Genomic DNA, 27,839 nt, shown 5'->3' on the forward strand with positions numbered 1-27,839 from the left:
CAATGTGATTTGATATATTTAGTTAATGATTTGCTGGGAGCATGAAGATCACAGGAATGATTAAGAGAAGATCATGGAGATTGACTCCACATACAATTCTCTAGCAATATCCTTACACACTTATAAATAAAGCAAAGAATGAAAAAACTCCATGTCTTATGCTAATCCAACACAACTCTCCTACACAATGCAACACTGCTTATCCGTTGTCCCACATGAACACCTATTTTAGTTTAGTTTCGATCTAACGCTTGTACTAGTACCCATTACAATACTAAAAGCATTGACCAATTAGATCATCCTTCCACCCTATATTTATGATCACATTGTTGGAGCACCAGTAAGATCCGTAAGTTTTAAACAAAAGGCTAGTGGGGCTTTTCTAGTTAAATGATGAACAAACAGTCAAATCATGAGAAACTTGGTTACAAAGTGAGGTTCCGAGTGATGAACATATGGTTATGACTATGTTGCTTATAAAGTTTGGTTCCAAACGACAAACATATTGTCATCTCTACAGATCGTCTTGCCTACTAAGTGTGGTTCCGAGTGATGGAAAAATTATCATTTTATCAGGACCTTCTTTCCTATGAAGCCCAACCGCATGACAAATAAGTTGTCCAAGATTCGCCCACCATCAGTTTTCTTACCTATAAAGCCTGGTTCACATTAAGCGATGATCACATGACCATCCTGCAAACCACAATTATCTTACATATGAAATTCAATCAAGCAACAAATGAATCATTCCATGGTGGGCCTAGGGCTTAAAAATAAAGTCCATTTGCGACTTGTGTAGGCCACACCACATACAAAAGTTGAGAGGGGTTACCCTCCATTAAAACATTCATAATTATTTTTTGGGACCATTGAGAACTGGTTCACAAATCCAGCCCATCCATTATGTGTGTCCCAATTGGATGAGGGGTCAGACCAAGTTTCAAACGCATCTAAATTTCATGTGGGCCCCACCAAGTGCTTTTGTATGTTTTAGCCATGTCTTCACATGATTTTAGATGGCATGGCCCACCTAAGTCCCGTAAATGGTTGATTTTTGGGATATCCCATAATTTAAAGGGAACCCATCAAATGCACGATGTTGATGTTTGATATATATCACAATGGGGCCCACATAACTCAACCTCATAAGAAGTTCCCAGGAGCTCGACAAATAGAACCTTTTCATATATATATATTCCCTTCATCCAAGTCTGTATTACCTAATCAACAGGTTAGATGTCAAATAAGCATTCCGTGGGCCCTAAGAGGTTTTTAATGGTGGACATTCAATCACTACTGTTTTCCCATGGTGTGGTCCCCTTGAGATTTAGACCTACCTCATTTTTGGGATAAAGCCCTAAAGTTATCTTTCAAAATGGATGGACGGCATGGATAAAACACATACATCATAGTGGGGTCCACATAGCACTGACCATTACCCACCTGGCTGGTGGCGGCGTCACTAGCCAGACCGTGTCATAAACAAAGCGGGCATTTCTATAAGACCCACCTAGCTTCTTAGCACTGAAAATTCCCGTTGGTCATTGAAAATTCATATCCCTCGGGATTTATACACGAGGCACTGCAGTTGAACCAGCTACATGGTGGAACACACTTGCTAAAGTTAGGCCTCGTTTATTAAATCTGAAGTCTAAAGCCTGAATCTAGCCTGAATCTAAAATCTGAACACCAAGTCTAGATATGAAGTCAAAAAACTTATTTGATACCTATTGTAGTCCGAAAATTAAGTATTGAATTTGAAACAACCGTCTGATATATTTGAAATCTATTAATTTGACAAATTTGGCCTCTCTCCTATTTGGAAAATTTTACATTATGAAGAAATTATTTTTATTAAATAAAAATAAAATCATTATATTTAATTCAAATAAACTAAAGTACTTAATAAAAAATTAAAATATTATTATACATAAAATTGAAAAAAGAAAAAAAAAACAAAGGAAAAAATTATATTTCTAATCTTCTACAAAGAAGCTAAAGAAATAACCAATGATGCAATCGAGAAGTGAATGAGAGAGGCTTGTTGTGTTTTAGCAAAACTTGAATGGGAACACCCTGCTTGATTCTCATTGTATTTGATATGTTGGGTATCATGGGGTCCATCATAATGTATTTGTTTTATATCCGCTTCATCCATCCCCTTGGCCATCTCATTTTAAGGCATTGGCCCAAAATTGAAGTAAATCCTAATCTCTGGTGGACCACACAATAAGAACTGGTGAGACACATATGTAGCGTCATTGGGCAATACTGGATGACACGCGGATTCAACGCAAAAAGCCTTTCGCTGGAAGTTTTTGGGCAACGATTATGGGTGGGGCCCACTGTGATGTTTATGAGAAATCCAACTCGTCCATCCATTTTTCGAGCATATTTTAAGACATGCAACCAAAAATAAGGTGGATCCAAAACTCAAATGGGCCACATGAGAGGAAATAGTGATGATTTAGTGACCACCGTTGAAATTCTTACATGGCCACAAAAGTTTTATATCAGTAAAGTTTTTGGTGTTTTCGCTTCATCTCAATGAACACAACCTCATAAACAGTTTGGATGGCATATAAACATCAAGGTGGAGCCTAGGAAGGTTTCAACTAGAGGCATTCATTTCCCCACTTTTTCATTCCGAGTGGCACACTTCAGTTTTGGATCCTCCTCATTTTTATTGCAATGTCCTAAAATAAGCTGGAAAATGGATGAATAGGTTGGATTTCTCATAAACATCATGGTGGACCCCACCTTACTTCCCAGTGCAAGAACTTCTGGGAAAGGCTTTAGCGGGAAATTCGTGGGCCGATGCCGGTAGAGAAGGGTGGCCCTGTCAGTGGCTCTGTGGGGCCTAACGTGATATATTTATTTTATCCATACCGTACATACATTTTTTCATATCAATTTGGGGGCATAAGATTATTTATTAAAAAAAAAAAAAAAAAGAGGTAGATATAAGGCTCTAGAGGGCCACACTACCGGAAATAGTGGAAATTTGGGCACCTACCGTTGAAAACCTCTTATGGCCAAAAAAGGCTCTAATCAAGTTGATATTTGTGTTTTTCCATTCTCATCCAGGTACATGTGATCTTATGAAAGAGGTTATATGGGAAATAAATATCACATTGGATCCCAGGAAAGTTTCAACAATAGTTATTCAATATCCGTTGGTTTCTATGGTGTGATCTACTTGAGTTTTACATGTGCCTCATTTTTTAGCTCATTCACTAAAATTATCTGAAAAAGTTGATGGAAAGTGTGGATCTAACACATAAATCATGGTCGGGCCTGAAGAAGCTCCACATGTTAAAAGTTGGATCCACATGTTAAAAGTTGGATTCTCTTATCACGCAAACTACTCATAAGAAAAAAATCTCCCTGGTTACTTGAGGAGGGATAATTTTGAAAATGAAAAATTTTTTGACAGAAGAAATCATGGAGAGCATTCCGTATTCGCCATTAAGTCAGACCCCGTTACCCAAAAAAATCAATGAAAAATCATGTAGCGCTTTCCAAATACATCATTAACAAACAACACTTAACATTGAACATTTTCTCAATTCCACATTAAGTAATATTTTTTTTCAGTGTTAACAAACCAGCCATAGTCTCAAAAATCATGGCAGGAACGACTGTACCATCTAATAGTGGACAGTTCTTTGTTGAAATAAGTACCATTATGATAATTTTTCATTTTTAGCGGTCGATATATGTCCATCAATCTAATACTCGGTTGATGATTATCCATTACTTAGATAAGTTTAATTTAAATTACTTATATGCCACGTATATGCAATTTGTAAGTTTGGTATCTATCCTTTAATTGCTTTTTTAAGAGGTATCTAATTTTTCTCCTAACACACGTCGAGGGAGAAGTACTACTAAAGCAGAGCACTATATTATGAGGTCAACCTCATCAATGCTTCCATAAAGGAAGATCAAACTACGTGGGGCCCACCATAATGTATGTACTTCATCCATGCCGTCCATCCATTTTTCCAGCTCATTTTAGGGAATCAGCCCAAAATTGAAGCAATTCCAATCCTCACATGCACCACACCACATAAAATAAATAGGGATTCAATGTCTACCATTAAAAACTTCTTCCAGGCCACAAAAGATTTAGATTGTATTTGTGTTTTCCCTTCGTCCAGGTCTGTCAAACATTATGAACAGGTTTGATGACAAATAACCATCATGGTGGGGCTAGGAAGGTTTCAATGGTGGGATCATTATCCCCACTGTTCATGTGTGGTGCCGTCCACTTGAACTTTGGATCTACTTGGTTTTTGGCATCGTGACCTGAAACGAGCTGGCCAAAGGAATGAACAGCGTGGATGAAACATATAAATCATGGTGGCCTCACGGAGTTTTGGAAATGGCTTCCATAAGCAATAGCTATGTTGGCTCCATCATGATGTGTGTCAACATCAACCTGTCCATTTGGTGGGTTTTCCCTAGGTTATAGGTTGTACCAAAATCAGCCCTATTTAGAATTCAGCAAGCCACGCCCTCTAATCATGTAAAATCACGTAGTAAAACACGAAAATCACTCTATCTTAGCTTTGGAATGACCCAAAATATATTGTGAACCTTATTTAATTGGGACCCACGGAGTGGACGGTTTGAATGTCAGAACCACATGTCAGTAGCCCTGCAAATAATTTGAAAGGTTTTAATAAGTGAGCTCCCACTCTGATGAGCCCTACAAAACCATGAGTTGTGTAGGCCCCACTGTGATGTGTTCATGGCATCCACTCCACCATGCACATCATCCCTTGTTTGGATAATGGGCTCAAAATTTAGACTAATCCATGAGTCAAGCGAACTGCATTACCCTCTCAAATGTTCTCTATGATGCGACCCACCTGAATCATATATTGGCATGTTTTCTTGGGTCCATGGCCATACATGGAAGATTATGCATGGTGCTTGGAGTTGATGTCATCAACACAATTCATTGTAGAGCCTATAGAGTTTTTTTTCACCACAAAAGTGAAGAATGCATTTACGATGGATTGCTTCCACACACATGTGCGTTCTTGGGCGGCGGCGTGTGTGTGTGCTTATAATACTCACACACACAAATAGTTGTACATTCAACTAGTTCTTGACCTTAGGAATTTATTAATGTTAATAAATGTTCCTTAGATAGAGTTGTTTAACATTCTTCGAAAAGGGGAGGAGGCTTGGGTGCGCCCCACCATGGTGGTAATGTTAAATCCCCCATGATCATCAAATGTGTCACCCCATGTTAGACATAGGGCCCTAAAATCAGCCTCATCTATGGTTTAGGTAGACTACATGATTAGAAACAGTGTATAAGGAAAAATTCACACTCCAAACTGTTTACCTTAGTGTAGCTCTGGAATCTAGATCGTAGATGGATTGTGCTCACAAAGCCTTTTTAGGCTTTCTTGTAAAGTTATGACTTGGGGTATTATATATTTGACTTAGACACACCAATAATCAATTACTCAGATTTTCACAGTATGCTAAACCTTGGAGAATCTATAAAATAGAGAATTCAAAATTTTTCTTATCTAAATTACTCTTGATTTACAAGTTAAGATTTTGAGTAAGAGACCACAATGATAGAGAATAAAAGTGTTAGGTACCTTCTCTACTCGCACAAATGCGCGGTCTCGCTACTTCACAAAACTCAATGAAATATAAGGGTTTAATTCATCTTGCGCTAGATGCTATGAGGAATGAACACGATGCAATGATGCGGTGTAAATAAGTAGAAAAGGATCCGACTGTTTTGAGTTTTTGGTGTGATAAGATTCGGTGATCCAGCAGGTCTAAGAGCATACACTTGAAACGGCTAGAGCAATAGGAGGATTAGGGGGAAATTATATTGATATTATGCTAAGATGATGCAAATGAGAGGCATCATAGTCAATCTGAGTTTTTTGATGGGCAAGATTTAGAATACCAACAAGCTGCAAAGCATACACTCAAGTAGACTAGAAAAGTAAAGGAAATGATTATGCACAATGCCGCTGAGAATATAAATGAAGATGATTCAAGTTGTGTGAGGTGAACAGATAATCACAGGGATCGATTGAAGTGGACTGGATCAACCTTTCAATGGCTCAGGTGGCTAGGATTTTAGCTTGGCTAGACTGACCGAAGGCTGGAAGGGCTTCTTCTCCTTTCACTCTTCCTCTCTCCTAGCAGTCTTCAGGTTAGACCCACTCTCCCTTTCTTCTTCTCTTTCTTAAGAGTTAAGATGGGTAATCTTAGGTGTTTTAATGATTAGCGAGTGATGTGAAAAGTGAATGGAATTGGGTATTTATAGGTGTGAATGGTGGAATTTGTGTGATTTTTGAAAAGTTTGGAGGCTAAAGAAGGCTTGTGATTGGCTATTGGAATGGATATGTTAGGTGACACCTTGTGATTGGTTGAATAAGTGATAAATGGTGTAATTCTAAAGAAAACTAGGCGTAAAATGGTCATTTAAGCCCAAGCATGACTCCTGAGGTGGGGTTTTGTTTCTCTTTCTTCTACTTACCTTGTAGTAAAATATTGCGAAATTCCACGTGGTATGGGACCCGGATTTCACCGAGAGCCCTGGTGAGGTTTGGGTATCCTCCGGGCCTGGTCCCTTTTGCTTTATTAGGTCTTAAGGCTGAATGGGCATGGACTTGAGCTTGGAGTAGCCTTAGGTTTGGGCTTCAATTTGGGATGGATCTCGGGGTTCTGCAGCATTTAGATTAGCTATTTCACCATGGGTGGGGTGTCCCCACTTGAATCATGAATATGACTACTTTTTGAGGCCTTAAGCTTAACTTTTAGTGTGGCATCTAATAATTGGAGTGGATTTCATATAATAATCACGGTGAGCCTTGTAAATATTAAGGGTGGATGTCTCACTTCCTACTATTTTCCTTGAAGTGGATGTCTCGCTGATTTGAGATCACTTAAAAATTGCATTCTTTGGGTATGAGATTTTAAAATTGGACCATCCAAATTATGAGTCCCAGTTTAGATGTATGGTGAACGGAAATGAATGCTCATCAAAGCAGTGGACCGTTAACAATGAAAAATATTCAATGATCTTTTTTCAACAAACAAATTTCCAAGAACGGTGCTACAGTTGTTCAGCCAATCTGTTTTGGGTATATGTGATTTAGTGACGGTGAGCTCCTTTACAACCGTGCTGTGAATCATGCACCATCCAGTCGATTCATCATTAATCACACCAGCATGACAGGACAATCCAAAAAATTCAAAAACTTAGGTGGTCCAAACCATGTGAATATGAAGGTCCTAGGCATGCCTTACCTAAGTTTTTAATAGGATGTTTCAGGGGATGCATGGGAACATGTGCAGACTTATATTATAAGTCTTTTTTTTTTTTTTTTGTTGGTTAGCTTGCTAATACACCCACTGTCAGTTCGCACTTCACTGTTAGTCACCCCCCACTAGGGAATCAATACCAAGACCTCAGTGTTGAAACGAGGTATCTTTCACTCAGTCTACCACTTGAGCTATGGATGTGTGAGGTGAGTTCCTTCTGATTCAGTGGGCCACACGTGATCATTGGTTTTGATCTGATCATTAGATTATTCAGATATTGAGCTATACGGTGGACCCCACTATAGTTATGAACCTAGGTTGCTATTGTAAGGGCTATGGTTGATCTAAGGCATTGATTTGATGGCCACCATCATGGAGTCAATTCCCAAAATATCTTCTCAAATAATCAACTCTAACCTCTCCTTTTGACTTGCAAATGCATGGTTATAAAGAACGCGTGAACAACCCACATTGAATACACGAAAGACCAAAGGCTTTGTTTTTTAATTAGCTTCTTGGTACACCCACTGACAGATCACACTTCACTGTTAGGAAAAGACCAAAGGCTTGATTGCCGGGATCTTCCAATTTGAGATGTTTTGGGGGAGTGGTTCATCCAAGAAGGGGCCATCAGATCAATGGTTTGGATAGACCCACCATGAGGCCTTTCATCTACGAACTAAGTTCCATGGGAACAAATAGGAACCCGTGTGCACATATTTTTGGGTTGAATCACTTGATAGTTGGGGTGGATTTGACATTCACATCAGGGCAGGGCACCCAGTCCATTAACTCCTTTTCCTCTTTGAAATAACTTTTCTATTGGCAAAATTTATTAGCATTAACTAGTCTATAAATTATATAATTAATTGCATGTCCAATTAGTTATTGAGAAATGTTCACACATAACTAGTTGCATGTCCAATTAGCTGCCTAATTTAGGTACTAATTAATGTTAATAAATATTGCTGACACAGAAGTTATTTTAAAGAGGGAAATGAGTTACTAGCTTGGGTGGCCCCCACCATGGTGTTAATGTGAAATCCACACCAACTCTTTGGTGCGTCACCCATGTTAGCCGTAGGGCTTGAAAATCAACCCCGTTGGTGGTTTGGGTGGATCACACAATTGGAAAATAGTGTACGAGTAAAAACTCACCTTTTAAATTGCTTCCCTTGGTGTGGTGTACTGGAATAATCACAGCCTACTTTTTTGGCCTTAGGCGTAGCTTTTGGTGTGGCATTTAATGGATGGAGTGGATTTCACATGCTCATCATGGTGGGCCATGGATGTCTCGGTGTGGCCCACTTGAATCATAGGTCAACCTTCTTTCTTTCTTTTTTTTTTTGCTCTAGGCCTATCATGGAATTACAAATCTAATAGTTAGACTAGATTTCTAGTACACATCATGGTGGGCCCCTAAAAAGTAAATGGCGGGCATTCGTCTGGCACTTGCTCATTCCTAGAAACCGATGCATTCCTAAGAAAATGAATTCTTAAGTTTAACCAGTTGGACCACAAGCTACAATCCATCATGTGATAGCTTCATAAGTATTAAGTGCGTGTGGTTGGACAACAAGCTACAATCCATCATGTGATAGCTTCATAAGTATTATGTGCGAGTGACATCCAACCCTTTCAATAGGTTGGCTCTAACACGATGATTGCCCAATATAATGGTCAATAGTATCTATTGTTTACACCCAACCAGATATCGTCAGAATCAACGGCTAGAAAGCCAACATGTAGCAGCGTCGCCTTACGGAAGATCAGGATGAGATTCTTGAAGTTGATATGATTGGCGGAAGAAAATCGTGAGAGATCAAAATGGCTAAGGGACATGTGCTGAGTGGTTAAAAAGATCGATCGCATGCAATTGTCATACGGATGCGTGGTGGAGCATGAATGACAATAGTTTCGTAATAGCCTAAAAAAGTGTGCACAATTGAATAGCTAATTGGCCCTGATATGTTCAAGGACACATGGTGCAATGTGATTTGATATATTTAGTTAATGATTTGCTGGGAGCATGAAGATCACAGGGATGATTAGCCATTTGATTGAGAGAAGATCATGGAGATTGACTCCAAATACAATTCTCTAGCAATTTCCTTACACACTTATAAACAAAGCAAAGAATGAAAAAACTCCATGGCCTATGCTAATCCAACACAACTCTCCTGTATAACACAACACTGCTTATCTGTTGTCCCACATGAATACCTATTTTAGTTTAGTTTCGAGCTAACTCTTGTACTAGTACCCATTACAATACTAAAAGCATTGACCAATTTGCTTATCCTTCCAACTTATATTTATGATCACATTGTTGGAGCCCTAGTAAGATCCTTAAGTTTTAAACAAAAGGCCAGTGGAGCTTTTCTAGTTAAATGATGAACAGACAGTCAAATCACGAGAATCTTGGTTACAAAGTGAGCTTACCAGTGATGAACATATGGTTATGACTATGTTGCTTACAAAGTTTGGTTCCAAACGACAAACATATTGTCATCTCTACTGACCGTCTTGCCTACTAAGTATGGTTCTGAGTGATGGAAAAATTGTCATTTTATCATGACCTTCTTGCCTATGAAGCCCGACCACATGACAAATAAGTTGTCGAAGATTCTCCCACCATCAGTTTTCTTACCTATAAAGCCTGGTTCACATCAAGCGATGATCACATGACCATCCTGCAAACCACAATTATCTTACATATGAAATTCAATCAAGCAACAAATGAATCATTATTATTAACAATTGTCTTGGCTATAAAGCCAGCTGAATGAGAACAAACTATCATGCACAACGACTGTCTTGCCTACAAAGCTTGATATCTTGTTAAGCGATGAATAAATTTTCATCAGTTATCATTTTTTAACCAATTGTAATCATTTATTAAATATTAATAGAATACTTTCAGCTTCATGTATGCTTCCCTTTTATCAATATTGCTTTGTTGTTGAACTATACAGGCTATCATGCATTTAATTAAAAGTCCTTTTGTTCAAAAGATAACAAGAACTCATTAGAAGGATAAATCCTTTCCTTTGTAAATCGCCCTAATATTCTTTATAATCGACAATTAGATAGATGGCCATTCCATATGGAACTTGGTCTCACAGTCTATTTGACATATGGGGTCATAGGCATTTGGTTCTATTGGAGCCACATTTGGCTCTCACATACTTGACATGTACACATTGCATGAACAACTGAATTTGAGCTAAACATCTACACATTAAGTTGCCATGGTCCTTTTCCAAGTGTTAAAAACTCCTCTCTGATGAACATTTATTAACATTAATAAATTTCTAAATTCAGGCGCTAGTTGAAAATATAACTACTTGTGTGGGAGCATTAAAAACGCGCACACACACACACAAATGTATGGAAAATTTTAACTACAAATGCATTCTTCACAATTGTGGTGCAAACAAACTCTATGGCAACCATCATGCAGTCTTCCATGTTTGGCCATGGAAGCAAAATTCATGCCAATCTAGGTGGGCCACATCACAGGAAACATTTGAGAGGGCACACCTTACCCCTCCCAAATGTTCCTTTTTGTGTGGTTTGCTTGACTCATGGATTGGCCTGAATTTTGAGCTCAGTATCCAAACAAGGGATATGTACACCATGAACACATCACAGTTGGGCCTACACAACTCATGGGTTTATGGGGCCCACCCATTAAAACCTTTCAAATTGTTTGTAGGGCCCATTGAGATTGTTGGGATTTGGTCTGCGGAATCACACAAATATAAATCTAGGATAATAATCCAAGAGCACCAAGCAGATACAAAAGAACACAAAGATTTAATATAGAAAACCCTTGCGGGAAAAAAACCACGGCACAAAGCGACATAAATTCCACTATGAAAGCACAGATTACAAAGATAGAGGACTTACTCGGCTTAAGTAATCCTCAAACCTTACATTTTCTCCACCCCTTGAAACTCTAGAACCCTTTTAGAAATACTTAGAATCTTTTAGAATATCTTCTTGTCTCGTATCCACCCCTATTTATAGACTTAGAAGGAAGTGGAAACGAAACAGGAAACAAAATTTGTAGAATTTACATTTCTGCAAACGAATCTGCGTAAACCTTCGATGACATCGAGCAACCTTCAATGTCATTGTAGAAGGACCAAAACTGTCCAGTGAGCAGGGCTAAAAATCCTAAAAAAACTCGATGACACATCGACTGACTTCGATGTCATTGAACCATGTAAAACCGGATTTGAAGACATCTGTTTACAACAGAGATGTGCTTCTGACATTCGACCTGTCCATTGTGTGGGTCCCAATTAGATAAGGGTCACTAAATTTTGAGTTATTCTAAAGCTAAGATGGGCATTACTGAGTGATTTTAGTGTTTTAGTATGATTTTACATGATTAGATGGCATGGCTTGCTGAATTCTAAATAGGGCTGATTTTGGGACAACCCAAAAGCTGGAGGAAACCCACCAAATGGACAGTTTGATGTTTGACACACATCATGATGGGGCCAACAGAGCTCTAGCTAATGGAGGGAAGCGCATTGCCTGGTGACCTGATCACCAGCCATGTACCTACTAACCAATCTTTGTGGGGCCCATCATGATGTATGTGTTTCATCGATGCTGTTCATCCATTTGGCCAGCTCGTTTCAGGGCAAGGTCCCAAAAATGAAGTAGATCCAAAGTTCAAGCTGACCGCACCACACAGGAAACAGTGGCGGGGATAATGATCCCACCGTTGAAACCTTCCTAGGCCCCACCGTGATGTTTATTTATCATCAGAGCAATTCATAAGGTCTGACAGACCTGGATGAAGGAAAACACAAAAATAAGCTTGATCGAAATATTCTGTTGCTTGGAAGAAGTTTTTAACGCTACACTACCAATTCTCATTGTTTTCTTTGGTGTGGTCCACTTGAGCTTTGGATCTGCTTCATTTTTGGGCTTGTATCCTAAAATGATCTACCAAAATAGATGGACAGTGTGGATGAAGCACATACATCATGGTAGGCCCCACAGAATTTGATATTATTTTATGGAAGCATCCATCGGGCTGATATAGTGCTCTGCTTTAGGAATACTTAGCAGGAGAAAAACTTTGATACCCTCATAAAAAAAACAATTAAAGTATAGATACCAAACTCACAAATTGCATATAGGATGCATATAAGTAACTCAGATTAAACTGTCCATGTGATGGTTAATCATCAGCTAACTATCAGATCGGTGGACATACATCTGACGGCTAAAAATGAAAAATATCATTTTGGTCATATTTCAACAAACAACCATCCACTATCGGAGGGTACAGTCGTTCACACAATCTGATTTTGGCGACTTTTGTGGGTGTGTTCCACAATGTAGCCGGTTCAGCTTGAGTCCATGTATGACTCATGACGGATGCAAATTGCCTGTGCAGCTGTGCTTGGAGGCTGTGTGGGCATATAGAGATGCCAGATTCAAAACTCAAGTGGGCCACACAACATGAAATGATGAGAATAGAAACGTCCACCGTTAAAACCATCCATGAAACGACCATGGCATTTTGTTTCATTCAAACCATTCATATTGTTATTGCCACTGGGATAAATTGTAAGAACAAATATTACCCTTAAACAAAACTAATGTGGCTCCCTTTCTTTTTTTTCTTTTTTTTTTTTAAATGATGGCGTTCAATCCCCACTGTTTTGTGTGATGTGGCCTACTTGAGTTTTGTATATGCAATCATGTCTTACTATGACATGGAGAAACTGATGGATAGAGTGGATTTCTCATGGGGATTTTTGTTGGCCCAGCATAGCTTTTCCGGTGGGTCGGAGCACAGGTAAAGGGCAATTTATGACCATTCTTTCAGGGTTTGTTTGGTTTTCCAATTCCTTGGTAAACACTCGGCATGGGTAATAATTATTTAAAACACTTTTCTCTATGCTCGGTTTGACGAACTGCTTTTTAGATGCAAAAATTGAGAATACCACAAAATGTTTGTGGGTCCCACCGTGATGCATGTTGCTTATCTATACTGTTCATCCATTATGCTAGTTGAATTTATGGCATGAGCCAAAAAAATGATACATATCCAAAGCTCGACTGGACCACGCCATAGGAAAAATGGAATCTAACACTTACCGTTAAAAACTTCTTAGGACCACAGTTTCTTTCGTTGTGGGCCACTTGAGTATTGGATCTGCCTCATTTTTTGAGTCATGCTTCAAAATGTTGTATTAAAATGGATGGAGGGAATAGATATATCATATACATCAAAATATGGTCCAAAAATTTAAACTAGGTCTTTTGAACCAATTTCTAATGAAAAAATTTGGATGGATTTTCAAATAAGGTGAAACTAAAATAATTACCCATTTACAAGATATTTACACCAATTTTGAAAAATCAAACCCACCCTTAGTGTTTGCATATCAAGTATGTATGCTTTTCAACTGTTCATCTGTGAGCAGATTGTGCATGTGCCGTTATCCATGTTGCTTATCCACTTTTTCAGCACATTTTAAGGTATGAGCCTAAAATTGAAGCTCGATCAAAGTCAAGGTGGTCTACACTATAGAAAATAGTGGAATAATGACAACTATTGTTGAAACCTTCTTGTGGTCATGATGATGTTTGAGAGGGCACATATATTAGCTTGATTTAAAACTTTTGTACCTTAAAAAATAGTTTTCAATGGTATGCATTTAACTCCTATTATTTCGTATGGTGTGGTTCACTTGAGCCATGCTAATTTTGGACTCTTGCCCTTAAAAGAGCTAAAAGAAAAGATATGGATAGTGTTGATAAAACGCTACATCACAGTGGCCCACAGGGGACAGATTAGGTACTACCCCGCCTGTTCCACGCTGAGGACAATTGGAGGCTCCAAGGGCCACTGAGGGGCCACCATGATGTATGAATTTTATCCACACTATCCATCCATTTTTTCATATTATTTTATATTACTGGACAAAAAATAAGGGAAATCCAAGGCTCAAGTGTACCACAGTCGGTGCTAAGGACATCCACCATTTGATATTTGAGGAATTGACTATGGTAAATCCCACCTTTTAACCAGCGTATTTTCTGGACCATCTTAAACTTACATTCCCAGTCAAGACCTCTCACGTACGGACAGACTAATTGAGCATGAAAATACACCTGCTTGTATTTTCGTCCTCGGACAGACTAATTGAGGATGAAAATACATCTACTTTGAAACGCAAGTGTATATTCGTCCTCAATTAGTTCGTCCATACGTGAAAGGTTTAGACTAGAAAAGTAAGTTTGAAAGCATTTGGAGAAGACGCGGGGTAAAATGTGGCGTTACGGTGGTCAATTTCTCTTGAAATTTCCGAAGGTGCTAAGGACATCCACCATTCGAAATTTTCTTAGGGTCCGTCGTGTGATTTATTTTCCATCTAACCAGTTTATATACACATGGATGAAGTGAAAAAAATAAAAAATAAAAAATCATCTTATCAAGAACCTTTGTGGTCCTTGAGAATTTTTCAACGGCAAGAATTTAATCCCTTCTGCGTTGTCCATTTAAACATTGGATATTTGCTATTTTTGAGATCACAATCTAAAATGGTATGGAAAAGTGGATGGACGGTGTGGATAAAACTTCAACATCACGGTGGCCCCTCAGTTGCCCTCGGAGCCTCCCAGGCGGTGGCAGTACCTAATCCGCGCGGTCCATAATACTCGCCGTGTTCCTATCGTGATGTATGTGCCTTACATACACCGTTCATCTGTTTTGATAGCTCATTTCAAGCATGGTTAAAAAATGAAACAGATCCAAATCGCATGTGGACCATGCTACAAGAAATAATGGTTATTCACCGTTAAAAACTCCTCGGGGGAGATAGAAGTTTTAGATCAAGATGATGTTTGCACGGTCTTCCATCCAGGTCTTTGTGACCTTATCAACATGTCGTTGTTTGGCAAATAGACATTCCGGTGGCCCGCAGGAAGTTTTTAATGGTGGATAGTTAATCACCACTGTTTCTCTTGGTGTGGTCCTCCTAGGGTTTGGATCTGCTTCGTTTTTGAGATGATGCCCTAAAATGAGCTGTCAAAACGGATGGACAGCGTGGATGTAAGTCACATACTGTGGGCCCAACAGAGGTGGATCCACCGAAGCTGCGCCCTCTCCATATAAACCGCCATGCGCATAACGAACTCGTGAAATTGCGAGCAGTGAGAGCTGCTAGTGAATTCAGAGACGGATAGAGAGAGAGAGAGAGAGAGGGAGGGAGAGAGATCGATCTAGGGTTTTAGGAGTTTTTTTTTCCGGAGGAGAGGCCGTCGAAAGAGATCCGTCGATTTCGTGTCCACGTTCATCATTCAATCATGCCGGGCGGCAACAAGGGTGATCTCTCTCTCTCTCTCTCTCTCTCTCTCTCTCTCTCTCTCCCCCTGTTTGTCTGTCTGTCTGTCTATCCATCGACCTATCTACCTACTTGAACAAAACGAAGAGAACGGATTTACCATCTCCGGATCGGAAATTAAGGGATCGTATGGATGCCTGTAAATTTTGTAAGTGGTAAATGAATTGCAGGTTAGCTTTAAGCTGTAATCTGTTTACAGGTAAATAGTTGTCTGTGTTTGGATTAATGTGTAAATTGTTTCCGTAATCTGTTTCAAAATTCTAGCAGTCAGGCTGGATTTCATTTGCAGGTAAATGAAATCAGAGCTTTTCATTTAAAAGCTGTAAATGCTTCATGTAGATCATTACATGCATTTTTCAGCATCCAAACACTCCCTGTAAATCATTTACCTGCAATTCATCTACCATTAGCCCAATTTACAGGCATCAAAATGACCCCTAAATTTCTCGGGAATCCATTTCCCGATTTTGTGAAGTTTTACAGTAGGGAAGTTTGGCTCCCTGGAAAAGTACCCATCTGGAAATGGAACCCATATTTAGGGAATATTCCTGTGTTTGGAACACTGGAAAAGCTTTGTGCCGTTTTTTCTTATATTCGTGGCTGGAGGGTTTTTTTTTTTTTTTGAAAGATGAGAATTTTATTAATCAAAGTAAAAAAGACAGAAAACTAAAAGCAAAACAAAAACGGAAGAGGAAAAATACAACCAGACCCTCAACTGGCTACAGAAATGGATTCCTTCTCCATGGTTGATTTTTTAATTTATAAATGGTACCAGCACAATAGAATTCCTGTCAATTCTTCCCCAGTAACTAAAGATGGTATATGGATTCCACAGAATTGCATTCCTAGTATCCAAACAAGATGAGAAGAATCTTTTTCAGAGATTTTGTTTTTGTTTAATGGAAACAAATTCTAGGCCCTTTTATATTCTTGAGAGCCAACGACCCCTAAAAGTAGAAGTCCCAAAAATCACTAATACCCGAAATGTCTGTGAGCCAGACAGTCTCAGGTTTCCCTTGATATATTCGCAAAGATGGTCAGAATGCCTCTTACATCTGAATCCCTGTTGGAGACATTTCAATTTGCAATTTGGGGCGGAATAAAAAGGTAGAATAACCCTATCCTTCTGGAAGTATTCCTGAGCAGCCCCAAACATCAAGCGCAACGGAATCCATTTCACCCAAATACCATCATTGCCCTTGATTTGGATGCCAGCCCCTGCACTCCATTTTTTTACCCAGGATATGTTGCTTATTCGGGATGAAGTAATGACATTTCATCTTGTCAACGTAGCAATAAAGGTCTACTGTGTGTGGTGCAGCCTGTGGGGTCAACTTGGGAGTTGCCGCTATCCCATTTCTTTGTATTGTTCAAAGATAGCTAGAATCCTTATTTGTTTCTCAAAATCCAAGCGAATAGTCTTTTAGATTTTGAGGAATTGACTCCAATCAAGTCTCTGAATCGCTCTTTTGGGTAAGGACCATGGTCATTGAGTGGGAAGGGGTAAGGCAGCCTACTCCACCCGTAAAGATAAGGTCTTTACTTGAGGAGAAAGAAATTCTACTGGCTGGAATTTTGACTAACGTTTGGCTTGTGTCCCAAAGGTAAGAGAAAAGAAAAAGGAAAGAATTGGAATGAAGAAGGAGAGGGAAAGAAGAGGGATGCTTGGGGATGTGGCGAGTTGACAGCCCGCTTGTCTTCTCTTGGCTTGGATGAATCTTCAAATTTTTATGCTTATGCCTTGAATTTGCACTCATTGAATTGAAATTGCACTTTGTGTTGAAGGAGGGTCTTGCCTTGTGTGTCTTCTAAGAGAAGTGAGTACCAGAAAGAACAAGTGAATTCCTCTACCCCTCAAGGTTGCCAAAGCCTTGGCTCATCACTTTTGAGAGTAGAGCTGTACTCAATGGCCTTGGGAGAGATGGAATTCCCAAGCTCTTAACCTCTTTCTCATCTTCTCTTCTCTCCATAGGATTTGTAGAATTTCTTTGTGTAGCTCTTAGAGATAGGTTATAGGGACTTGAATTTTAAGGCAACCCCCTCGCCGTAGGAGGCCTCTATTTATAAAAGAGTAGCAATGTTGTGAATTGTAAGAAGGTTGAGGGTGCTCTAAGGGGTAGGCTAATTGTAGATGATTGACAAGTGGCAAGATCTTTGGAGTGAATTGGACAATTTGGTTGTAACTTGTAGAGAATTGAGGGGCAATTGGTTTTAGGGAAGGTTCTAGGAGGTTTCTATAGGTTAGGAAATGAATGATTGGCATGAAGACACTTAAGAGAATCTCGTGGTTTGGAAGAAGATTGATTTTGGCAGTTCACTATCTAAGATAGCTAGAGGGGTAGTTTTGTAAAGGTGATAGGTTAGGGTCAAGTTAAGGCTTTTATGGGTATTTTGGTAAAAAGGTGGGTCAAAAGGTCAAAGGAAAATTGAAATTGGGTTTTGGATTTTCATGCAGGGACGTATTGATAATTTTAGACATTGTTCTCCTATACACAATCTGGCACGTGCACCTTTCAGATTTCTGATCATAGATTGGGGCTTGGGTGAGTGAGTGTGGTGTGTGCGAGTAATCTAGTCTCTGGCTTGTTAGATGAGCTGGTAGAGACAGTGTAGTGTGTGTGAGTGATCCAGGGTTCAATCCCTGGTAGTCTTACCTTTCAAAAAAATAAAAAATAAAAAATCGAGGCTTGGGTGTCGTATTTGGGTGATCAATAGCTTGTTGGAAATGAGACTTGATGGGCTAACTAATGGTTCCAGTTTTGGTGAAAATTCCCAGGGGTTAGGGAGATGTGGGGTTTGCAAGTTAGGTCAAATCATGGTCTGCAATTGTCAAAAGATCTCTCACAGTTTGATATTTAACTGTAACTATGTTCCTGAAGATCAGATTGCTTGATGTTAAGCTCGTTGGAAAGATTATTTGGGCTACAAAGTGGACTTATGGGTCATACGGTTTGGATGACAGGAACCTAATAAATTAAGGTTCAAAATTGGCCCCCAATCTGTCCTTGGACATGGAAAATGTTTCAAGCATCCAAGGACCATTTTCTTGTGGCATGCTTCTTGGGGTTGTAGAATAATTTATTTTTATTATTATTACTTTTTTTTCCCCCATGTTGTTGGTCCATTTTGAGCCCCAAATGGGACTTGGAAGATTTTTGGGTCATAGCCAAGTTTGGGTAGCGTTGGTCGTGGGTTTGTTGTGGATAAACTTGGGTTTGGGCTCTAAGGTGGGTACTTCAAGAAGTTCTGCAATATGTTTTTCTCAATACAATGCATGATCCTTTTTCCATGATGAATGGGTTAATTAGCTTGAACACTTCGTTGAGTGTGGTATCTAAAGATCCCAATCAAATATTGTGAGTGAAGGATCGTTAAGTGCCATTATTTTACCTAGTTGAATCTTTTGAAGTATCGGCACCTTTGTGTTGGCACTTAATTTCCTCCAAGTCTAAAGTGGCATAAGAGTGGGCAGGGGCCTTTTGTACCTAACTATGGTTTTGGGGAAAACATGAGGCATCCACACATTGGGAAATCAACTTACTAGGGGCCAATTTGGATGCACCCTCCACAGGGGTGTTTGAGGCCAAAAGATGTTTTGATCCAAATGACAGTTTATGTTGTGCTTTTGGTTGCAATTTGCAAACCCCCATCTCAGCTCTCGTTTGACAAAATAGACATCAAAAGGCTGACTCGTAGCCAGTAGAAAAAGCAGGCTTGAGACCCTCCTTTTTTGAAACCCCCTTTTTAGGAAGTGCATTCAAATGGGCCCTAATTTTTGGGCATCAAGCTTGTAGGGTTACAAAAGCTAATAATTTTCATGCAAGATGGCTGATGCAGGACGGATAGCTTAAACTATAATGATGTGAATGAATTAATAAATAGATTATTAGAGTAAATCAAAATCTAAAATATTGCCAATCTATCACAAATTTAAATAAATCTAGTCAACTATGCTCAAATTTAAGCCCACATCACTATCTTGCAGATGGACCTTAAGATTATCGATCAGAAATGGCCCAATGGAAGGTAGAACTTCAGTCTAGCATCGGATTCGATCTAAATATGAGGATTCACTTGCGCATTGTTAGGGTTTGGATATTTAAGGTTTTCATAATTTGGGAGATTAGGGTTTGAAATTCTAGGTTCTAGGGTTAGGGTTTTAGGCTTTAGGTTTATAGGGTTTTAAAGGGGAAGGATCAATGACCAAAAAGAGGGAAAGAAGAGGGGAATGGGGCTAGCCATATGGATAACTATATAGTTGCGTCTGCATAGTTGTTCGAACAAGTTTGTGAGATGATAGGGATGGGATTTTGATGCAGGACATGAAATTCAATTATGATGTGCAAGATTTTCAGGCGTTGGATCACACTAGTTTAGAAACAATTACACAAAATACCACATCCCATACAAAAGTTCAAACACTCAATCAAGGGAAATCTTATGCAGATCCAGGCCTACGTATGCTAGGGCCGGATCAATCAAAATTATAGACCAAACAAGAATCAAAGGAGAGTAAATTCATTCACACACGCACAAAAATAATTCCCCCAATCCAAAGAATTTAGAAATTTCAATTCGGGGAACCTTAAGATTGAAGAAAGGGCATAAAATTGGGGATTTGAGTAATTTTAGGTTTAGGGATTTTGGGTGAAGGATGAGTGAAAGAGAGGAGAGATGAACCAGAGAAGTTGTGGACAACAGCAATGGCCCAGACACGTGTGTGATCCCGGCCACACGTGTGTGGGGCCCACTATTCAGAAAAAAGGCCACCTTGGCCCTAGTCGGCCAGTAAAGGACTCCAAAACTCCCAAATCTCAACTCGATTTGATGTACGGTTTATGCGTGGTGCTTCGCCAAAGTTTCAGCCCTCTTGCGGAGCCAGATTCTGAAAATCTACTGTAGAGAGAAAAACGGCTGCAATAGAAGATGGATTTGAAGCTTAGATGATTGTAGGAGAAGAGAAATATGGATGAAAGAAGGTGGGGGCGAATCAGGATAGGTATAGCTTTGCACCACGGTAGTCAACCCTTCGAAGAAGGGAGAGTTTTGCACCCAATTGAATCTCTACAACTCAGAAATTTAGAGGAGCAGAAAAATATAGCAATTTTATTTATCTTCATTGAATTATCATTGAATTAAAAAGACTACAAGGGGTGCTTATTTATAATAAAATCATATACCCCACAACTTGCACCATGTGCGCAACCTATTACTCGGAGACGAAGTAATAAAAAATAACAACTAATCAAAGTAATCTAAACCGTTTATGATATTCCTAATAACAATAATAAGCAAAACCCAGAGTACTAGATTAATTAGAATAGTGGGCCACGATTATAAGAACCTATGGTGGGATTCACATGAATATCGGGTCCACTCCAATGAACCAAAATGCAGTCCTCTAACTAGGAGGCCCTCCTTGGACGTAGTCATCGATCTAGATCGATGGTGGGGCCTTCCTCATTGTGTATACGTAGGGGGGCGTGCGTGTGCACGTGATGTCCCCATTAACTCTCCCTGGCTGTGAAGATTTCACTACTGGCGAAACAAAACTCCTGAACCGCTCTAAGATGTCAGGATCAAGTCTCTGAAGCTCCTCCTGAGTAAGCCACGTACTGTCTGAAGCTGAGCGTGATTGCCACTTAACCAGGTACTTCTAAAACTTGCCGTCCAACGTGGATATTATCTGATGGTCCAGAATATCATCTATCTCCTCTCTGGGTGTGGGAAGGGTAGGTATAAGAGGTAAAGGCTGGGAAAATGGGTTGGGAATGGTAGGTATGGGAGGTAGAAGCCGGGACGATGGGTCGGAAAGGGTAGATATGAGAGGTAAATATTGAAAAAATGGGTCGGGAAAGGGCCATAGATCAAGGGAAAAGTCTGGGGAATCTGGATGGTTAGGCGAAAAGCTGGACAATACATCAATGACCCTCTAAAATGCAACTAGATCTTTCACATTGAATGTGGAACTAATTCTCATGGAGGGTGGAAGATCTACCACATACGTATTGAGACCGTTTCGTTTTATAATTTTGAATGGTCCAGCGCTACGTGCGTGTAATTTACAAACGGCTCCCTGAGGGTACCGCTCTGGCCTGATGCGGTCCATCACAGAGTCCCTTACATTGAATTCATTGAAACGTTTATGTTGGTCTGCAGAAAGTGTGTAATGTTCATTACTAGTCATGATCTTCTGTATGATTTCTTGATACCATGAATGAATGTGATGCGCAAAAGACTCTGCAGACTCTGATGGCCTATGGGGCAGTGACATAGGGACAAGATCAATAGGTTTCCTACGTTTATAACTAGTAATGACTTCAAAAGGACTTAGACCTGTGGACCCATCGACAGAACTATTAAACGCAAACTCTGTTATAGGTAGTACGGTGTCCCACGCCCTGGTGTGTTGTATATCCGTCATAGAGGGAAACTTATCCGATAGATCATCAGGAAAGATATCACGAAACTCATCCACTACAGGAATGACCTCAGTGGGTAACTCTACACTAGCCTCTAGTACACTCTCTCTAGCCACAAGGCCGTACATGTCGTGCTACTCAAAAAGGTGGTCCATGTCTGCCAACCAATCTTGAAAAGCTTTAGGGTCCAAGTGACCATCAAACGTGGGGGCATCTACTCTAACTCCTTTGAGAAGTTGCGCATCAGGGTCATAAATGATTCCTTGGCCACCTTTATTCCTAGGTCTATCCTCCTGATCACCTGCCTGAGATTGGGCACTTTCTCCAATGGTGGGGTCTGCTCTGGTGGAGATCTCTAGTTGGGTAATGCGCATATCAAGCTGTTCAAAGCGTTAATCCATACGTTGTTTCAAGCGCCTACCCAAAGACTCAAACTACTGGGTCAGCTTGTTTATTGACTCTTACAATTGCTCCATGTTTTGTAGGGTGTAAGCCAAAACCACGACCCGTACGTGTGGGCATACTAGTGTTCGAGTTGTCGGTATCGCTACAAGTTTCGCTGGCCGGAGATAACGATATAATATCGTTATCACCAATAATATCGCCGATAACCGGAAATGCAGGGAAAAATGGGGCAAATGGTGGAATTTTTCAGTGAAACTTCAGGACATGCCTAAATACACATATTTACATATTCAGGAATGGCAAAAAGAATGCATTAAATTGGAAGTTTCTATTTAATGGGGGCCAAAAAGTATGCGTTGTCATAAGAAATCACTCAAATAGTAACTAAAATTAGTTTATATAATACAAATGCAAGCTTACAACAATTAAGACATGCAAAAGTAAATGAATTGAAAAAAATACACATTTCTGCCCATGTTTCATCCCCACATGGAGTGATGAGGTGACTCGTAATCATTGTCCGGATCCCATGGCAGTTGAGAGTAGTACTGCTGCCCAAAATATTGGTAGTACTGTTCCCAGGTTATCCTCTGCTCGTACCAATTGAGGAACTCTTATGTATCTCTGATAGTTATCCTCCCCAAACTATACGAGTACGCCTAGACGTGGGAATTGCGTGACATACATCGACGGCATTTCCTGAGCAAGGTACTGAGGGAACAGATCAAGTCCAACCCTAACTCCTTGATAGTATTGTTGCCAGTCATACGGGTACCCCGAATATTCTCCTGTCAAAAGGTCATGACTCGAAGAACTATCTTCCGGCTGCCTGTACCCATGGGTAGAAGAGCGTGACTGAATGTCAGAGCTGCCATGGCCATACCCGTGATATCCCCCATAAGCATAAGGTGGGACAGAGGTGGAGCTCCCCTGATCTGAACTTATGCCCATAGATGATAGGCTGCGTGTGAGAGCATCAGCCGCGGCGCGTCCAGCTTTCTTCTTCGAACGATGCTCGAACATATATCTGGGCTCTGATGCTCTCGCCCTGGATGGTGGATGAGATCCATGATCCTCGACCTGAGTGGCATGGTCAAAGCTCTGCTTCTCAGTGAACTGGCCAATGGATCGTTGGCTCTGAACCGTCGTGTACCCCCCACCACTGTCACCCCCACCCCCACTAGTACCACCTATACTAGTGTCGGTGCCTCCGTCCCATCCCTCATCACCGTCGTCGTCGTCGTCGTCCCCAGGACCAGTGTCAAGTGGGGGTTGAGTCTCATCATCATCATCACTCACTACGACTCGATGATGAGGAGGGGGTCGTGAAGATGCTTCCTCACCCTCTTTGGAATGCGCCGAACTCCTCACCAAAGGATCAAAGGAGTCTGTATCCGCCTTCTGTTCCTCTACTACCTGATTGACATCGATACCTAGAGCCGCTGCTCCCTCGGCTACCTGTGGAGCAGGGCCTCCCTCCGCATCATCTAAATCAGCTGATTTGACCCACTCTTAAAGTGGGTCCTCATCATCATCACCTATCTGTGCCATGTTACCTATAGACAACAGGTCTAACGGGTCTTGATTTTCCTCCATGTCTAGGTCTACCCGCAACTGCCTCTCTCTTAACTTCATATTTTAATGGCAGTAAAAGAGCTTTTACAGCTTCTCATATGCTAGTTTGTTCCTCTTGTTGGTGTGTATGAGTGACTATGTGCTCCAATTCCTCTCACAAGGTGAGGATGATACAGTCTGTGCGAGAACACGGACTGCCAATAACTGCAGTGCGGGCGTGTCGACTCCGTACATCGCCCACCACTTATATATCCATGAGGAGCTTGTTTTAGTTTGAAGTTTAAACAAAAAATGCAATTACCTATTTATGTTACCATACTCACACGGCATCATCGTTTCAGTCGATGCTTTTGCTAGTGCGGATGAGAACGTACCCCTCGCATCCCTAAACCGCAATAATTGTAAACACGGATTCACAGTTCATTATTTTTAATCACCCATATTTCTACAGGCTATAAGGAAGAAATTTTATTGCATTACCTGGTTACCGAAATTTGCTTGCGCTGTCGATTCTGGGAACAATCGTTCGAACGCCTCGTGAACGGCCATCGTCAAATCTCGATTCTCATGGAGTCGACGTTTATAATGAAATTTGGGATTCAGGTAGTATGCTGAAACCCAAATATTAGTTACTCAGTTGTATTAACATGCACACAGAAGTGATGCTTAAAGATTCAGTTGTATTAACAAACTTACCAGCTTGGTGGAGTGGATGCTCGAGAGTCCCAGTCCATCGATGATCGATGATATTGATCACCCACTGATACGAACCGGGGATTGCAGTCATTATCCCCTCTCATAATTCTCATAAGCTCATACATTGACCCCATCGAAGGCCACATCTCATTATCTACGGCTCGTAGGACCTTGTACATTGGATGCAGGAAGGAAACGATGTTGTGAACTTTATCCCAGAAGGAATCAGAAAGCACTATATTCGAACAGGTCTTTGCACCCTCAGTCTTCCTCTGATTCCACTCCATGTATTTCTCGGATCTGAACAAATTTCTCAGACCCACACGGTGCCTGTATAAGCTATCGAGTGCGATGAAGTTCGTGGCGAACTGTGTCGCGCTTGGTCTAACGATGTCCCCTCCACAACACCTACGCATTGCAGCCAACAACCATGAGTGATTGTATATAAAGTTTGTCACTCTCCTCGCATCCTGGATGGTTTTCCTAACAGAATCCCTCTGGCCTATCTCCTTGAGCATTAAATCAATGCAGTGTGCCGCACATGGGGTCCGATAGAGATTGAACTTCTTCATCAATTTCTTCCCCGCCTTAACGAACGCACTGCCATTGTCGGTCACAACTTGGACAACATTCTGGGACCCAACTTCTCTAATCACTCCTTTCAGGAGAGCATATATGTATTCGTGATCTTTTATTCTAGCTGATGCATCAATGGATTTGAGGAAAACCGGTTGTCCTCTACAGTACACCATGAAATTGATAATGGACAATTTCGTGGGTCCTGTCCACCCATCACACATGATTGTTACCCCATACTGCTTCCAGTTCGGCTTGAGTCTACGTACCCAAGCCTGTATCTCCTCGTGCTCCTGATTAAGGTAGACGCCAAGAATCTCCTGTGGCGTGGGAGGCTTCATGTCGGGTCCGGCACGCTGCACCTCCTCAATCATATTTTTGAAGTGAGGATTGGCTGCTACATTTGCTGGTACATGGCTCGAGATGAACCACCTAGATATAGCGCCACCCCATGCAGCGCAGGACTGAGATTTCCTTCCTGTGCTGCAAGCTTAGGTCGGGCCTGCTGTGATGTTTGTGAAACATCCTCCCCGTTCATCAGTTTTTTGAGTTCATTTTATGACATGATGCCAAAAACGAACCGTATCTAAAGCTCAATTGACCCTAAAAAGTGATAATTAAATGTCCACAATTGAAATATTTGTGGGGCCACAAAAGTTTTGATTCATGCCAATATTTTTGTTTTCAATTCATCTCAACAGTAATGACGTTATTAATGGTATGGATGGCATCTAAACATCACTGTTGAACCAAGAAGGTTTCAACCGTTGGAATTTCCCAAACCACATTTTCCCTTTAGTACGGCTCACTTGAGCAGTTAACGTGAACCAGGAAGGTTTCAACTGTGGGGTCCACCGTGATTTATGTATTTTATCCACTCCTTCCATCCATTTTAGCAGATAATTTTAGGTCATGATCCTAAAAACGAAGTATATCCAAACCTTAATTAGACCACACCGTAGTCAACGGTATGAATTGAAATCTACTGTTGAAAATTTCTTGGGGACCACAGAAGTTTTGAATCAAGCTGATATTTGTGTTTTCCATTCATCCATGTCTGTGTGATCTTATGAACAGGTTGGATGAGAAATAAACATCACTGTGGGCCCTAGAAAGGCTTTAACGGTGGAAATCATTATTCCAACTGTTTCGAATGGTATGGTCCACTCGATCTTTGGGTGTCTCAACGCCTAAAATAAGATGGAAAAATGGATGGACCACATGGATCAACCAGATACATTCTCGGTGGGCCCCGAAGAATGTGTTCGGTACGTTAACAGCGTACGGAACCACATACGCGATCCCATTTACGCCCGCCCGATCCCCAAATTCTGAAAATCCCTCTCAAATTTCAAATTTCCATCAAAATCCCATCGATTTCTCCAAAATTTCAACCGAAAATCCCTCTCCCTCATCCTAGATTCCCAAATAAGAAAAAAAAAAACCGTCAAGATCTCGCCCCGCAAGCAGATTCGAGAAGTTGCAGGATTTTTTGACAGAAAAACGAAAATATTTGGGGTTGAATCTTACCAGATATTGCCGATCTGCACTCAAGGCTTTGAATTCGCTTCTTCCTCCAGATCCGGGCGAAAAAGCAGGTAATTTTTTGATTTTTTTACATTTTTCGCCGACAACTTCCCCTTTTATCGATAAAGGGGGTTGTTGGCTACAGTTCCCACCCGTGGTTGGTAGGAACAGTGAAATATCGACGATATTTTGGAAAATACCGATAATCCGGCGAGATTATCGGCGATTTTTGGGAGCGAATAAAAAAAACGGGGTTTCGGTGTCGCATAGCCGGCGACACCGATATTATCAGCGATATTTCGATAATATTACCGATATTTTATACATTGGGGCATACAACTACTAACTCAATCTAAGGACCTTCTACTACGACTATATGCGCCTAGATAGGATTAAATGCTCCTATAGGACTATATATGGAGAAAATGATACAATACTACTCAATTTCCAGCAACCTATTTGCCTAAAAAAAATTTGTCAACAGAAAATCCAGCAAATAGATATGCTGATTTTCTGATAGCAGAAAATTCAGCAGCCTATATAAGAAATTATGGACCTCTAAATAGCTCTATATGATGATACTTGATGCATAATGATCACAAATAAACTAAATCCTAAACATGCAATGCATTCCCCTACGAAAACCCTAAGCTTTGATACCAAATTTGATGCAGGGCATGAAATTCAAGAATGATATGCAAGATTTTCAGGCTTTAGATCACACTAGTTTAGAAACAATTACACAAAATACTACATCCTACACAAAAGTTCAAATACTCAATCAAGGAGAATCCTATGTGGATCCCGGCCTACACATGCTAGGGTTGGATCAATTAAAATTATAGACCAAAGAAGAATCAAAGGAGGGTAAATTCATCCACACATGTACAGAAATAATTCTCCCAATCCAAGAGATTCAAAAATTTCAATTCGGGGAACCCTA

General features: G+C 40.4%; 1 protein-coding gene across 3 annotated transcripts in view; it reads left to right on the top strand.

Moving 5' to 3' along the window:
* Positions 1-15,308: 15,308 nt before the first annotated feature.
* LOC131223699 (ankyrin repeat domain-containing protein 2A-like) overlaps positions 15,309-27,839 on the top strand; it is a 39,537-nt gene continuing 27,006 nt past the window's right edge. For 2 of the 3 annotated variants that reach the window (XR_009160632.1, XM_058219169.1), the window contains exon 1: positions 15,309-15,676. Coding sequence is in view for 2 of the 3 variants with exons in the window: in XM_058219169.1 (XP_058075152.1) it covers positions 15,658-15,676 (19 nt within the window). In the remaining variant the exon portion in view is untranslated. The remainder of the gene's footprint in view (positions 15,677-27,839) is intronic. The other variant, XM_058219168.1, reaches the window with a different exon arrangement.

The sequence above is a fragment of the Magnolia sinica genome, chromosome 13 (assembly GCF_029962835.1).
Source record: "Magnolia sinica isolate HGM2019 chromosome 13, MsV1, whole genome shotgun sequence".
Lineage (NCBI taxonomy): Eukaryota > Viridiplantae > Streptophyta > Magnoliopsida > Magnoliales > Magnoliaceae > Magnolia > Magnolia sinica.